We start from the raw sequence: 16,234 nt of genomic DNA, 5'->3' as shown, positions 1-16,234 counted from the left end.
CAACAAACAGACGTTGTGCGATTTATTCTTGTTCATTTAATGTTTTGTCACCGAATGTGAGTGTAGTAGGCTCTGGATCTCCCTAATCCCCAGCATTGAGAGACACCCACAAGACGACGCCAGTGTTTCTCTCAGCTAAATGTCAGCAGTGTTACTGAGTTAACAGAAATCTCTCTGGCTATGTCGTGATTTGCTCCTCTGCACTTTCTGCTTGGCGAGGCTGAGGGAACAATGTCACATTAAATGCCAGTTATATAAAACTGTCGAGGCAGCATCCCCTCCTCCCCAAAAGAACAGTAGCAGAAGTACTTTATCACAAAATACATCACATATACTTTAAACAAGAGGTTCAAGGTAAATCTCGGTTCCTCCTACATATATTAAGCTTACAGTGTAACAACAATATGGTATGCCATGTGTTTGCAGTGATTCATTATTAAGTAATTATGAGCTCAGAAAGCTCATACTGTTTCTGTTTTATCACACAGCTTTGTTTGTTTGTGTGTTTGTTTGTTTGTTTGTTTGTTTGTTTGTTTGTTTGTTTGTTTGTTTAGATGTTGATGAAGGCGCCTCCTACTGCAGCACTCCATCATCCTCATCTGGATGGGAAACGTACAGATTCACAGATGGTGATGTATACCTACCAACTATCCCTGGGCTGTGTGTGTGTGTGTGTGTGTGTGTGTGTGTGTGTGTGTGTGTGTGTGTGTGTGTGTGTGTGTGTGTGTGTGTGTGTGTGTGTGTGTGTGTGTGTGTGTGTGTGTGTGTGTGTGTGTGTGTGTGTGTGTACGTCAGTCAGTGTGTGTTATGTGTATTGTGTATCTCTGCTCTGTGTGTGTGTTTATGTGTGCGCAAATGTGTGCATGCGTCTGTGCATCTATGTGGCTGCGCGCCACACCATTGTGGCTGTCTGAATTGCTACGAGATATTACATCATCAGAAAACACCACACCTGAAGGCATGTGGCCTTCACATTCGCAGACGTGATGACAAAGGGTCCGCTCTGCGCTCTCTTATGGGTTGTGTTTGCCCACCCTTTTTCCTGTCCTACTCTCAAGGCTGGCTGAGTGATTGAACAGTGTACAGTATTGAGATGTTTCTCATGAACAGGTTAAGCTTTGTGAGCTTTGTGAGTGAATTTGTAGAGCGCTGAGATGTTAATCAAAGGTTAGCAAAGGGTACTGCTGAAAGTGTGAGGGAAGCAAAGGCTACTGCTATATGTGTGAGTGTTTTTTCTAGATCCGAATGGCTGGTGAGTGTGAGTGAGTGTGTCTAGTCTAGATCCTTGAGATGTCTCTCATGAACAAGTGTGACTGCCTGAGTAGGATTCTATATTGTCGATATGTTAAGAGTAACCAAAGGTCATATTACATTACATGGCATTACACTCAGCTGACGCTTTTATCCAATGCGACTTACAGTTGTTTACAGGGTATTGGTTACAGTCCCTGGAGCAGTGTGGGGTCAGGTGCCTTGCTCAAGGACATCTCAGCCATGGGGGGAGATATGGGGCATTTCCCAAAGTCTAGTGTGTGTCCTTCGAAGTGTATCAGCCTTCATAATTATGGCCAGTGATTTGATATGCTTTGGTGAACTCTGCAGAGTGTCCGATCACTGGGCGTGACTAATTAGGCTGACACACTTCCAAGGCTCATACACTTGACATTGGGAAATGGTGATGGAGTGGAAGGATTTGATTTCAACCTGGAACCCTCTGATCTGAGGTCCATCATGTTGAACCACTAGGCCACAGCTGCCTAGCCTTGCGACGCCATCCTCTGTACTCCACCCAAAGATTTTGGCTCCGCACAGTCGGCTATTCACCCAGGCTAACAGCTGCCCTCTGTGAATGCTAAATGTGTCTAGTCTAGATCCTTGAGAGGTTGTTTCCGAACAGGTTAACCGTGAATGTTTTGAGTGGGATTCTAAATCAGTGAGATGTTGTTAAATGACTACGTGGTTAGACCACGTTGAGATGTCATGAGGTGATCACTGACCAAGATTGAATGCTGAAGGCACCGTATGAGTGTGTTTGCACTGCAGATCACTCAAGTGTGGGGTGGTGACCAAGTAGGATATGAATGGCTAGGTGGGTTTAACCATCTTTTAACCGTCTTGAAAAGTACTGTATGAAAGCTATTTGTTAGTATTTTATTATTACAATAGAGGGCTGAGATGTTGTGAGGATGTGACCAAATAATGCCGAAATATCTGAGTGTGTTTGTTCATGGGTCAGTGACGTTTTTTTTTGGCAGGGCTCAGACGTGAGGTGGTACAACCACAGCTAATGCCAATATACTGTAGTAATAATATGCTTCTTAGATAATCCACTAAAAACAAAAAATAATAATTTAATCCATACAATAGTGGCATTAACTGTGGTTACAGCACCCTGACGTGTGCTGCTACTAAAACGTCATTGACCCACTTAACATCGCTGAGATGTTTCAAGGTGGCTCAAGTTGAATGCTGAGTGACAGCGTGTGTGTACTGTAGAGAGCGCTACACAAAGGTGTGTGTTGTGAGATGAGCAAGTAGGGCTATGCATGACAGCCTAACCTGACCTTCACGGTCTCTCTGTCATCTGGTCTCTCTTGCAGCCTCTCAGCGGAGTCCGTCAGTGACCTCGGAGCACTCACAGAGATCCGTGGAGAGCCTCTTCTCAGCCAGGTAGGCACGAGAGATGATCCTACAGTGACGCACACACACAGACACTCTCAAATAAAAACACACGCACACGCACACGCACACACACGATTACACACCCACTCATCATGCATAACTGTTTCCTCTGGCGAAAAGAAGAAATAAGTCGCACACAAGAGCTGAATGCAAAATCAAAACTGTATTAAACAAAGCCGAATAAAGTAAATAAAACCGACATACAAGGAACAAACGTTTTGGGTCTAGCCCATCATCATCCCAACTGTTTCCTCTGCCCATAACTGTGTCAAATTAAAAGTACTTTGTCGACAAATTTGGTATTAACAGCATTTAAAGAAACTTACTGCTAAAGCCATTCAAACTCTCATCAAAATGTTTTAGCTGCCTAAAGCTTCAAAATAAAAGTACCTCAACAAAGAATGTGAAATTGAATAACTGAACTATTGAAAATTGTAATTATTCTATGTGACCGTTCAGCCATGTCAAACTGTCAGCTATGTCTCCAGTCAACCAGATTACGATAAACCATTTATCGACCTAGCAACCAACATAGAAACCATTGACATGAAGCAACCATGGCAGTTTCCATAACAACAAAAGTGATTATGGTACCCATGCACTGTATATCATGGTTACCAACATGGTAACCACTATGTTGATATGATATCTCTGACTACGTATCCTCCGGGAAGCATGCTGGCGATCAACTGCTTCAGTTTTCATGCACTATGGCGTTCTGTTCAATTACGTTCTCTCTCAGTAGTGCCACATAATTAACCTTTGGAATCTGTGAGTCTACGGTAGTCTTTCTCTCGCAGTGACTGACAGGCATGCACGCACACACACACACACACACACACACACACACACACACACACACACACACACACACACACACACACACACACACACACACACACACACACACACACACACACACACACACACACACACACACGCACAGACTTCACTCTTTGAATTTCAATGACACAACTACACATACGTACATAGAATGATCATCCAAATAATCTTTTTTACAGACATGCAGTACATTAGTGTAGACAATTACAGCATGCTGTGAAATAATACAGTTATATGGAGAGTCAACATAGCCTACTACAGCACAAATCCCTTTAAGGGCCATCCTGATTGGGTGGACTTAAATACATGGTATTAGCTTCAGACCAGAGTATGGTGTCACAGACCTTGCAGCACCAGAGGCAATTTACTAAGGTCAGTCTCTTGGGGAAGAGAAAACCTCTGCCACTGTGGAATCTCTCTCTCTCTCTCTCTCTCTCTCTCTCTCTCTCTCTCTCTCTCTCTCTCTCTCTCTCTCTCTCTCTCTCTCTCTCTCTCTCTCTCTCTCTCTCTCTCTCTCTCTCTCTCTCTCTCTCTGTCAGGCTATTGGCAATGCACACCTGTCCCCAGGGGCCACTGACAGCTTTGGCCGGGCCCCATCATCTAGAAGGCCCCTCCACCCACCAATACATACAATATAATGAGTATCAAATTCTGGGCCCCCTCTGTCCCTGGGCCTGGAACAACTGTCCCCTTTTTGACCCCTCCCTGATGGCCTCCCTGCCTGCCTCTGCCTTTGTGTGTCTCTGACACCGTTCAAACAGCTTTTCGCCTGTAATGGCTTCTCCGTATCCCTTTCACAGCCTTTGTCTGCAAAGCCAGTCTCAAACAGGGCTTGCCTTTTCTTTCTTTCTGTCTCTCCTGCCACCAGCACCAGCCAGCGTGGCTTCCATTCCCTCAAACCCACCCGCCAGGGTCATACAACAACACCTCCAGTGGTTATCCATTGTACACGGCACTGCCATAGATTCTGCTGCCACTGTTGTTGCTGCTTGACTTTTCTGTGTACCGTGCATTGGGGTTTAAACGAAGGGGCTGTTAGTCAAGCTCTCTAATGCGCACACAGAGGTGGCAATCCTACTGTAGCCTCAGAAAGTGAATAACCTGTGTGTGTGCAGTGGTAATGTAATAATAATATAATATATAATAATAATTTGCATAGCACAGTATCATACAAGGCATGCAGCTCAAAGTGCTTAACAAATGGATAAACAACAATGTTAAAATAAAAAAAATAATGGAGTGAGGTAGAAAAGAGACACAGAAACAAGAGCGAATAGCAAAAACACAAGAAAGGAAACTAGACAGAATAGAAAAAAATAAGTAGATAGATAAATATGTAATTAGATGTAAAGAAAAATGAAGTAATGAGTTTAAAGAAGAAATAAGTAGAGAGTAAAGAGGCATAAGGTCCACAAGGGTTAGGCCCAAGATAAGTGATAAATAGTCTCAGTGAATAGGGCACTCAGCTGTGACTGAGCAGTGTTCTTTCTTTCTGTGTGATTAACTCAGCTTGATTGATTAATTATCCATGCTCCTACAATACCTGCCTGATAATTAGTGGGCTTGTTAGGATCACCTGCTTGCTTCAGTAAAATAGTCGGCCGAATTTTTTTGGACATTATTTAAGTCGAGATTGATAAAATGAAAGAGGTAGGTCTGCACACAGCCAATTGCACACACACACACACACACACACACACACACACACACACACACACACACACTCACACATGTCGCTAAGCATGCTACACGGATCCATTGACTTTCACTAGCTTAGCGACATATTCCCTCTTTTAACTTGTCTTAAAGCAAGACAACGCTTACATGAGAAATAAGAGACTTTACCACCTTTATAAACCCCAGCCAACGATTTTAACTGTATTAAGCCCCAAAATAGTGGCATACCCCTTTAATAAAAACGTGCAACGTTTCGATCACCCCGGATATTCACCGTGTACAGTCTACCTCTTTCAACTGTCTGACACTAAGGTCTGGCACCTGCGAAAAAGTCGCTTTAGATGTGCTCACTCTACCGAAAATGACTTAACTTGAGATTGACACACCAGCTAAACGCTTTTAGCAAGGCTTTTCTTCTTTTTGTTCCATGATGACAGACCCCATACTGTACTGTATATAGCGTGTCACATGAGGAGGTGGGTCTGGCTGCATAGCGTTTTTTTGTGGCGGGCACCGCTCAGTGTGTGAAGTGTTGTGTGTGCGTGCATGTGTGCATGTTTGCTTGTGTGAGTGTGTGTGTAATTTCTCGTGTGTGTGTGTGTGTGTGTGTGTGTGTGTGTGTGTGTGTGTGTGTGTGTGTGTGTGTGTGTGTGTGTGTGTGTGTGTGTGTGTGTGTGTGTGTGTGTGTGTTTGTGTGCGTGTGCATGCGTGTGTGCGTGCGTGCGTGTGTAATGTCTCCTGTGAATGCATGTGTGCGTGTGTGTGTGTGTGTGTGTGTGTGTGTGTGTGTGTGTGTGTGTGTGTGTGTGTGTGTGTGTGTGTGTGTGTGTGTGTGTGTGTGTGTGTGTGTGTGTGCCTAATGTCTCCTGTGCAGGCTGAGCCTGACGCGGACCAGGCTTCTGACCAAGGCCGCCAGGGGCTTCATGAGCCGCAGCCAAAGCAAGACCAGTGACACGGCAGGGGACGGGGACGGGGACAGCAAAGACTACATCCCTCTGGTGCGTCATTTAAAGAAATGTCACTTGCATGCTGCAGTCACATTTGAACATTGTGTAACGTGTTCACTGCCATTGTCACAGTCTCCTTAAAATGAAAATGCCAAACACTAAATTTATTAAACTATTTCCACAAGACTTGGTGGGGATGAAGAAATGTCTCTGACATGATGCTGTCACATTCGAAAATGTATGGGCAGCACATTTATTTCCACGTTAACGAGAGGGACAATGACAACAAATTTGTAGCTTAAGAAATATCACACACAGAAACTCAGTGGAGAAGGAAAAGGTGTTACTTAATTGTCGAAATGACATTTGAACATTGTGTAATATGTTTGCTGTCATTTGTCACAAAAAAGGCTAAATATGTTTGTTGTGTCTTTTAAGAGGCATCATATAGATATTCATGATTCATGACAGTTATTCATGATAACATCACAACACAGAAACTCAATAGTGATATGAAGGAAGATGTCATTTGCCATACATGCTACACAGTCACATGTATTGTAGAGTATGTTTAACATGTTTATTTCCATGTTTTGTAGACTGTGACAATCGCAATAGTGAAGAAAGATCTCATTTACATGTTGCAGCCACATTTGATTGATGTGGAGCATGTTTATTTTCTATGTGTGGGAGACAGTAACATTGACTGTGACACAGAAACTTGACAGAATAAAAAAAAAAAATGCATGTTCTACTTACGGTTACCGGGGTATATTTGAATAAGACATATTCATGTATTCCCATATTTCGTTTTGGCAAAGGAACACAACACGCAAAGTTAGAATATCCGTTTAACCTTGTACATCGAAAATCTTCTAATGTGGCTTGTCTCGTGATCTGAGGAGCATTTTCTGAGGTATTTTAGTGTAATTTGCCCACAGTGGAGACTAATTAAAGTAAAGATGGAAATTATTTGCTGAAAAAAAGAGTGTTCTTCTTCTCAGCTCATTTGATTGCTGTTTGCGTTGATAGGTCCCCTGGTAGGCAGTAAGAAACTGCCCTTGCCGCTGTATGTTTTCGCTACTAAGGCCATTCTCCCTTCTATTCTTGGCTCCGCTTTGACGTTGGTTTGTGTGGAGGAGAAAGAACACGAACGGGCGATGGAGGAAAAAAAAAGAGAGAAACGAGAGAAGAATCAGAACGCTCCACTGCTGCATAGCAATTAATCTCTGTTTCAAAAAGGAAAACATATTTCAAGTGCTGATTAATTGGTCTGCAGTACGTCATTATACATAGAGCGGGTGACGGCAGGAGGAGAACGGTGGTGTTGGTGGTGGTGAGGGCCTTAAATTGTAATTGTCCTCTTCTAACTGTAGATGGTGACAGGACCGTCCTTGAAAAATGAGTGCGCTTTCGGGGCACATCCCATTGCATTTTGTAAAATACAAAATGAAAAAAGAAGAGCCTATTCTAACTGTATGTATGATTATGACAGGAATGTCCCTGAAAAAAAATTGGTGGGCTTTCACCGAACAATCCACAGAATTTTGTTAAAAGGCTAAATGAAAAACGGAAAGAACAAGGTCCTTTCAAAGTTGCCTGAAAGCCTAGACCCCCTCGTGCTGTCAGCTAGCAATTGATTAATTGGCAGTGGAGTCTGATAATTATCTTGTGAACTTCATCATTAAGACTGTTTGTTCAACTGGACAATAGGGAGTAGGGAATGTCTATAGGAATCAATCTCTCCGTATCAGTAGAGTCAATCAATCAATGACAAGGGATTTGGGTAAATAGCATTGCTTGACACTCGCAGCTTAGTGCACGCACCACAATCCAACAGCCTTTTTCACATGACGTCAGACACCATCAATTGAATGCATTTGAAGCAGGAAAAATAAGCATCCGGTGGCATAGACATTTTATGCCCCACTGATTTGTATAGAAAGCGGTCGTCGTTTTTCCTGCTTCGCTTCCAAAACGGAACTTGTCTGACGTCACAGTGAAGTTTACTAAATATGAACTTTGCTGTTTACTCGTGTTCGAAGACCTTGTAAGAAATAGTTGGGAGTTGAGCACACTTTCTAAAAAAAAGACTGTGACGTCACAGTGTAAAAGGGTAACCGTTGTGCCGCCATGGGCTAATTCTGGACGCTCTTTGTGTTCGCACCACGGCAGGTGTCCTTGCAGCTGGCCAGCGGGGCCTTCGCGCTGGACAGCGCTCTGTGCGAGGCCATCGGCGTGCCCATTAGCAAGCTGAAATGGACGTCTCCCTTCACCAGCCACCGCCAGAGCCTGCCGCACCTCTCCCACTCCAGCAGCCGCCGAGGAGAGAGCCAGGACGGGGATGCAAGTGGAGGAGGGGGAGGGGGAGGAGGCAGCCCCCAGCCCTCTCCAACCCCTGAAACGAAGCCTGACACAGAACTGAGTGTGGGCAGCCAAAGCCCTCTAGCCAGGAGCCCGCACAGCCTCCGGGCAGACACTGCAGCAGCAGGCTCCCCTTTCCTAACCAACCCCTTCTCCATCACCACCACCTCCTGCTCCTCCCCCTCCTCCCCCTCCACCACATCCTCCCTCTCCACCACCTCCTCCTCCCTTCCTGCCCAGGAGCCTCCGCACTCCCCCGGCTACTCGCAGATGGACAGTGGCCGTGGGTCAGATTCGGAGCGGCCGGGGACCCCTGTGGAGGCCCAGGGCCGAGGGCCACAACACCCCCACCAACACCACCAGGCCCAGCAGACCCAGGCCCAGCAGAGGGACTCCCTGGATCCGGAGAGCCTGGTGTGGGCCACAGCCGTGTCCCTGGCCTGGCTGGAGCACAGCTCGGCCAGCTACTTCATCGAGTGGGAGCTGGTGGCCGCCAAGGCCAGCATGTGGCTGAGCCGGCAGGACATGCCCGAGGGCAAAGACCTGGCCAACGTGAAGGCGGCCGCCAACCAGCTCTTCATCATCCTCAGGCACTGGGACGAGAACCTGCAGCTCAACATGCTCTGCTACAACCCCAACAGTGTGTGATGGAGGGTGTGTGTGTTATTGGTAAGGAAGGGTCCGGGTACAGTGTGTACAGTAAAGGTGTTTTCAGAGGGGAACGATGACTGCAGTGTACTTCAAAATGTTCAGTTTTCCTGATTTTACTACTCATAGGTATGCGTTTCAGTAAGAAGTTGATTTTAATCAAAGACATACCTACAAATAGCATAATCAGAACAACTGAAACATTTGAAGCGGCCTTTCCAGAGCTGTACAGTAATGAATAGGGAGGTGCACTGAGATGAGAACCTGCAGCTCTTATAGCTCTGCTCCAACCCCAACAGTGTGTCGGGATTAGAATGGCGGTGTGCGAGTGTGGATCGATGGCTGTGTGTGTACTGGATGTTTCTACTGTATATACACAGTTATTGGTGTGCGAGGATGGAGGACCAGTTCAGCATGCTCTGCTACAACCCCAATAGTGTTGTGGAGGGTGAGACTTAGCCTGGTTCCTACCAGACCTTTTTGTGTGTGTGTGTAGCTCTGGAGCCCGCTGGTGGCGCTCAGCACACACAGAGGTCTGGGAGCATGTAGCAGCATTCCATTTCTCCACTCAAAAAATAAGTCGGAGCATTTAATGCTTCAATATCAATGGCAGCTCGCATTGAGGAGTCACAGGACATATTATAGACTATATTGACGCTTTGAAGATCAACAGAAAATGTTTTTGAAGGAATTTGATGATATTGAAGCAATAAATGCTCCGATTATTTTTTGACCGGAGAAATTTAATCCTGCTACTTGCTCCCAGATCTAGTAGTGGAGCTCACGAAGCTGCGCGGAACTACAGGTCGGGCAAGAGCCAGGCAAGGTGAGACTGGGATTGAGGAAGGACTGTGCACTGTACTGCGCTGTGTCTGTTTTGCACAGTGTATCCAGTCACTGGTGAGGAAAGGGAATCCCAACCATGTATGTGGGCTGGTTGGTATGATTTGCGTGCAACGATTGTACTGTGCGGTATGTCTGTTCTGTTCAGTTATTGGTTAGGAACAGTGATGGACAACTTGAATTCATTAGTTACAAGCCAGCACAATTCCAATACTTCATATGACCTGGCTTTGCCTATGCAATTCAACCATATGATTGCCCGGTTGAATGATTTAACTGGTTGAATTGCACAGATAAAACCAGGGCATTTGGAATGTGTGGTACTGGATTATAATAACTAATCAATCCAGGGGTGCATTTCTGGAAAGCATAGTTGCTAACTTAAGCTACTTTGTTGGTTGCAATGCAATTTCCCATTGGCAACTACTGAAGTTGCTAACAGCTAACAACTACGCTTTCCAGAAAGGCACCCCTGGTAGGCCATCACTGGTTGAGAAGAGCAGAGTAAGAGGGTGGTGTGAGTTAGCTCTTTACCATGCTAGACGACATCTGCATCTCAACATACTGTGCAGCAGCCTCAAGAGTGTGTAAGGCCAGTTGGTGAGTGTGAGAGGGGAACGATAACTGTGTACTGTCTGTCTGTGTGCACTGTATACAGCACAGTATTCCGTATAGGCTATAGAGCTATGGATTGGGAAGTGCGCAGTGTGTTTGGGTAGTGATGGGGCCGGAATTTCAGGCAGGGCAACAGGGTATTTGCCCCTGGGCCCAGGGCCCTCCCGTCTTGGTGGTGGGGGTCCTATTATGACCTTGGCAGGCTGTGTGGGGGCCCTTTCAGTGTTGTGCCCGGGGGCCCTGTGTGCAATTGTTCCGCCACTGGGTAGTGAGCGTGGGAAGGCAGCACTCACTCAGCATGCCTCTCTGAAGTTGTGCCGTATGCCAACCCGCTCCCTCCAGCAACTCGCACGCTCCTTGCATGTGATTGCAGTGAGCTACACAGAGAAATAATAAAGGCACACATAAGGTTCAATTATACAGTAGCTCCAGTACATTTTTTTGCATCTAAAAGGGTACACAGCAGATCCTTTTAAGATATCTATTGTACTGAGGAAGGTACAGTACATGATTTTAAAGACGTAATTGTACAGTACATGATTTTAAAGACGTAATTGTACCTAACAAAACCGCAAAGGGTATTGACTCAGCAACAGGCTGTTCTATCCATTTACCGTAGCTACTTAGTGGTACTTTCATTTCTCTGTGTGTATGTTCTGCTACTTTTTTTGTTTATTTGTTTGTTTGTTTTGAGAGGAATGATACATTATGTTAACATCCTGGAGTTCTGAAGGTTAGGATATTTGAGTTACTTATGTTTTTCAGTGTAGTGGAATAGTGCTGTGAAATGTTAGTTTGTGGGCATTGTGATCATCATATTGGGTTTGACACACCACTGTACACACTTCCTATTGAGACAGACAAATCAAGCAAACCTGCATTATAACTCAGCCATATCCTTAGACAACAGGACTGCTGTTTCAGGAGTTTTTAGTTTTACTTTTTAATCACTTCCAATCATGTCTTCATGTTTTTCTTTCCAGCCTGCACAAAATGTGTTCTCTGTGAACCCATACAGCTTGTATGATTAACTTGAAATTGTTTCAATTGGTGGCAAGCAGATGTTTGGCTTTGACATGTAATTTTGTAAACCTGTGAAGCGTATCTGCTATTCAGCTTAAATGTAGCAAAAAAGCATTTATTGAACGACTGTGACGCTTTACCTTTGTGTGATCCTTTCGGTACAAACATGGTCTGTGTATGTGCAGTTGCCATCAAAACAAAAAGCAACCCTCTCATTGTTAATTGCAGCATGAATTGGAATGCGGCAGCTAAACATCTCTTGACCAAATGCCTTGGTGTTGTATCAATCAAGGCTACATACAAGACTCATTTGGTTTGAATGGACATGTATTGGAGATGCTCTGTGAAGGTGTAATTACTTCCTGCCGTTGCCTGGCGAGAAGCCATTTTGATTTGAGTTTGCCCTGTTATATGCTGGCTGTACTCCCAGACCATAAGTGCCTGTCTATTCTGACATTTAATCATTATAGGAGACTGAATGGGTTGTTGCAATGTACTGGATGGCATGTTCCCACCGCAGGGGAAACATATGTGTACTGTTGTATTGAAAAGTTTGTTGGTTTTGTGTGTTGTTTGAAACAGTTTCTCAGTTGGTTGAATGATTGTTGGCTGGGAAAAGGATTTGAAATCAAAAGATGGAAACGCATGAGATTACAAATGTTATCCAGATTGTATATTACGCAATGCTATACATTGTTCTCTCCTTCTGTATGTATTGAAAGGTATTTATTGATCTTTTTTGTGTATATTTGGAATGCTAAACCACCTCAGTTTAATTGTCATAAACTCCCGTCTCAGTTTTGGTTTTTAATTTCCTGCTGTCACTTGCATGTACGTAACTTCAGTCTTTACACTCAGTGTTACTCAGGTATTGCTTTTTAAACAGCCTGATTTTTTGGAGACATTACCATGAGCGGTTGCCCAGGAGACCGGTTTGTTTTGACGTGCCCTGCTGGATTGGGTCGGGTGTGATGATGACACATGACAGATTTCGGCGGACAGAGAACTCAGCTGTTTTAACAAGGTGCCCAATGTTGTCTCTGTGATGGCATCTCTCTTGTGAGAAGAGAGCGGCACCACTTTTTTTGATTCATATGTTTATTGAAGGTATTGGTCCAATACAATGATAAAATGCTACATTTGGGAGAGCGGCGCCAGTTGATTGTTTTTTCAGTGTCTCCATCATGTTGGCTGTTGGTATCCTCTCTCTGCTTTGTTTTGGACATGCACTGTTAAACAGCTTTCTTATTTTCCTGGAGTGGGTGCGGTGCAGACAGTTGTGCAATGACGGATCTATGTAACTGCATGTAATAAAGTCACAGTGCAATACACCTGATGTGACAACTCATTTATTTTACATACTACAAATATGTAGTAGTGAAGTTATTTCTAATCATATAACATTTTCAGTGTTTAAAAGTTTGCTATGATTACATCCCGGCATCACTTTTAAGTGATGTTCTATAAAATGTCTAGGTGGTCCATTTTTAGAAAGCTGATAGGTTGTTCGAAGTAGATGTGCTTAATATTACTTTGGGTGTGTTGACTCAAACTAAGTGATAGATCTCCCAATAGTGCCCAAATACACAAAAGTCACCTAGTGGACTCGTGCATCGTGCTAATACGCCATAACATAAACAGGCAACACTGTCCATGGGGACTCAGGTTCGAATCTGGCCTCTCGTTTCTCAGTGCCAGGCCAGCCCATCTCTCTCTCCCTCTTGCTCCCTGTCGCTCTTCACTGGTTCTATCTGAATTAAAAGCAGATACAAATATATTTTTTTAAAACCTAGTAGCACAAAGCCACAGCTTGTAGGAGTTTCAAAAAGTGCTCTGAATGAACACTGCAGCCGTCACTGAGGTGACTAACCTCAAGAAATCTAACTAAATTCCTGGAATATCCTCTCCGTGGAGGACTCTCATAACACAGGCAGCTGAATGGCAATACTTCCTGTAGCCAGTAGATGCTGCACCACACTATCAAAATCAGCTCGGGCAGGGCGGCACCTGAAGCCTCTCTTTAGCTCGACCGTTTCTCATGGCCAATGTGTGGACTGTCTTACAGCTGCATTAAGAACATACAGGGGGGTTTATGTGTAAGCCTATAAGTGTGTGTGTGTGTGTGTATCTGTGTCTGTGTCTGTCTGTCTGTCTGTCTGTCTGTCTCGTTGTCTGTCTGTTTCGTTGTCTGTCTGTTTGTTTGTTCACCAGGCCATGACTGATCCATCCGCGCCATAGGCATTTTATGTCATCAACCACACAGAGAACTCGGTCAATGGCCATATAAAAAATGTTCTCTTATTGAATACATTAAGCCTACATTACATTACATTATTCATTATATACATTCGCAAATCGCACACAAATTGTTTTGTACCCCATATGCTGTAGTGCAGTGAACAAGTGAATATTTCAGATGCAGGGGAGTGACTGGGGGATGAAGGGGTCAGTTGTCCTGGGCCCACGAAGAAAGGGAGCCCAAAATTGGGTTGTCATTACATTATACCGTACTGTATTCATTGGATGAGGGGCCCTTTCAAATGACTTTGTCCTGGGCCTAGTAAAAGCTGTCACGTCACATGCCACAAGTCACATGATCCCGTCATTATCAAGATCATGATCATGATGATCAATGATCAAGAGCTCCTTCATAGATTCAGCAGAGTCTTTGTCATATTCTTATCATCACGAAAGTTGTAATGACCCAGTCTTAATATGTTACTTAAGGGTCTCAGTAATGTCATTGATATGTTGTTATGATGTACAGTAGATGAGTTTTTTCAGCAAAGAGTGAACTAGTCCGCCTGAGGGACACCTGTACAAAAAAGGCTACTGTGGCAGATTCTGTCATTTTTGTTATTGAGCCTGGATAAGCAAGAGTGTAGCCCTACTGAAATGACTGTCTGAGAGGACCTGAGCAGAGGAGGATGGTTCTGCCGAGGTGATAGGCCTATGCTGTGAAGTCCAACACTGCACAAGACTGCAGCACCCCAAACCCTTCCTTCAAAAATCCTCTAGCCATGCCCTGTGCTCACATGAAGCGATGCCAACTGTTCTCAGCCATTGAGCCTCAAATGATGCAACAAGCTACCAGATGCTACATGACCAGGGTCACTTCTCAATACGCTTGTGAAGACGACTTCTTCTATTCTGTGACAGTTTTATTTCATTGGCAAAAACCCTATCCCTGTTCACTTTGGACAAAAGTGTCCGCTAAATGACTACCGCATACTGCAGTACTTCAGCACCACGGCCAGCGATCTTGCCCAATACACTTGCCCAATACGGTGCATAATCCAACCATCTCAGCTTCTCGAGTCTAGTGGTCCGCGTGGACCCCATGAGGCACTTGATGATCGGTCCACCATATGGACAGCTGCTCTTCTGAGGGAGCCGCACAATCACGAGAAGCCCCTTCTGCAGCTAGAACGAAGATGTATGCATTCATGCTTAATCCAAATTTCAGATAGTGAACTATACAATAATTAGGTTGTGCTATTGCAGTGAATGTAAAGGATGCTCTTTTCCCCACAGAGTTGTAGAGGAGAGCAGGGACAGTTGCTCCAACAGTGGAGGGTTGCAAAATCTTGTCTTTTCTCCTATCAGATAAACTATAGTGATTCTAATCATACTGTTCATGGTTAGTGGGATGCCCCAACCAACTAAGTATTGCAACTGCCCCCGGTCTCCCCTATCTGATGGAAGAAAAAAAATGTTCCTGCAACCATCCCCTGTTGTAACGGTGTCTTGTCTCCCCTAGCATATGTAAAAAACCCACAGAATTAGGCAGCTTTGTAGCAGAATAAAGCATACTGGCATTTGTCATCACTGATATTCACTCTACTCTACGGCTACGCAATATGCATACATTTTAATACAACTTGACAAAAATGGCCTTCTTTACAATAAACCACTGGTGGACATATATAGCAGGATGTGTTTGTGGCAGCTTAGCTATGAATAGATTGGATATTTTGTAGCCAATTGTAAGACACCAGCTATGTGAATTCCCCCTCGAGGGGAAGACAGACTTTTTTCTGTCTCCTGTGTGTGAGTGTGTGCGCGCAACTTTGAACTCATTATCAGGTAACATCAAAGAAAGCAAGGTGCCAAGGGTGGACAACTCTCCGCTGCGCCAATAGTTTCTATGACAACACAACATTCTCAAGGAGGCTCTTCCAGGCAGACGGCAAGCCATACAGTTAGGCCTACTATGAGGCAAAAGATAGGCTTTGAAACACGGCTCCCCTGTTTAGAAAGAATAACTCACCCGTTGCTCGTGAGTAGCTTAGCTGAGTGCAAGGTCCCCCGTGGAAGTGTCTCCCTTTGTTGTGGAGAAAAAACATGGCAATACACAATACAAAGCACCCAAAGCATGTCATATTCTGTAGTAGCACTGTGCTACATTTTTATTTAGAGTGAAAGGATTATCTGACTCACAATACGAAACACCCAAGGCTTGTCCACACCATTAAGTATTATATTTCTGTTTAGAAAAAGGCTACTGTTGTAACAAGACACCAAAATCCATAATGTCCTTGTCCATACAATAAGGCATTACTGTATGCCCAAATTCAGCAACTTTCATTTCA

General features: G+C 44.4%; 1 protein-coding gene across 1 annotated transcript in view; it reads left to right on the top strand.

Moving 5' to 3' along the window:
- The window catches only part of vwa5b1 (von Willebrand factor A domain containing 5B1), a 52,694-nt gene extending 43,530 nt beyond the window's left edge, over positions 1-9,164 (top strand). The window contains exons 19-22 of the mRNA XM_063207695.1: positions 555-629; positions 2,601-2,670; positions 6,077-6,200; positions 8,325-9,164. Of these exons, the coding sequence (XP_063063765.1) occupies positions 555-629; positions 2,601-2,670; positions 6,077-6,200; positions 8,325-9,161 (1,106 nt within the window). The 3' untranslated portion in view covers positions 9,162-9,164. The remainder of the gene's footprint in view (positions 1-554; positions 630-2,600; positions 2,671-6,076; positions 6,201-8,324) is intronic.
- The last annotated feature ends 7,070 nt before the right edge of the window (positions 9,165-16,234 follow it).

This window comes from Engraulis encrasicolus, chromosome 10, assembly GCF_034702125.1.
Source record: "Engraulis encrasicolus isolate BLACKSEA-1 chromosome 10, IST_EnEncr_1.0, whole genome shotgun sequence".
Classification (NCBI taxonomy): domain Eukaryota; kingdom Metazoa; phylum Chordata; class Actinopteri; order Clupeiformes; family Engraulidae; genus Engraulis; species Engraulis encrasicolus.
The sequence above is the reverse complement of the archived record's forward strand: the minus strand, read 5'-3'. Positions and strand labels throughout refer to the sequence as shown.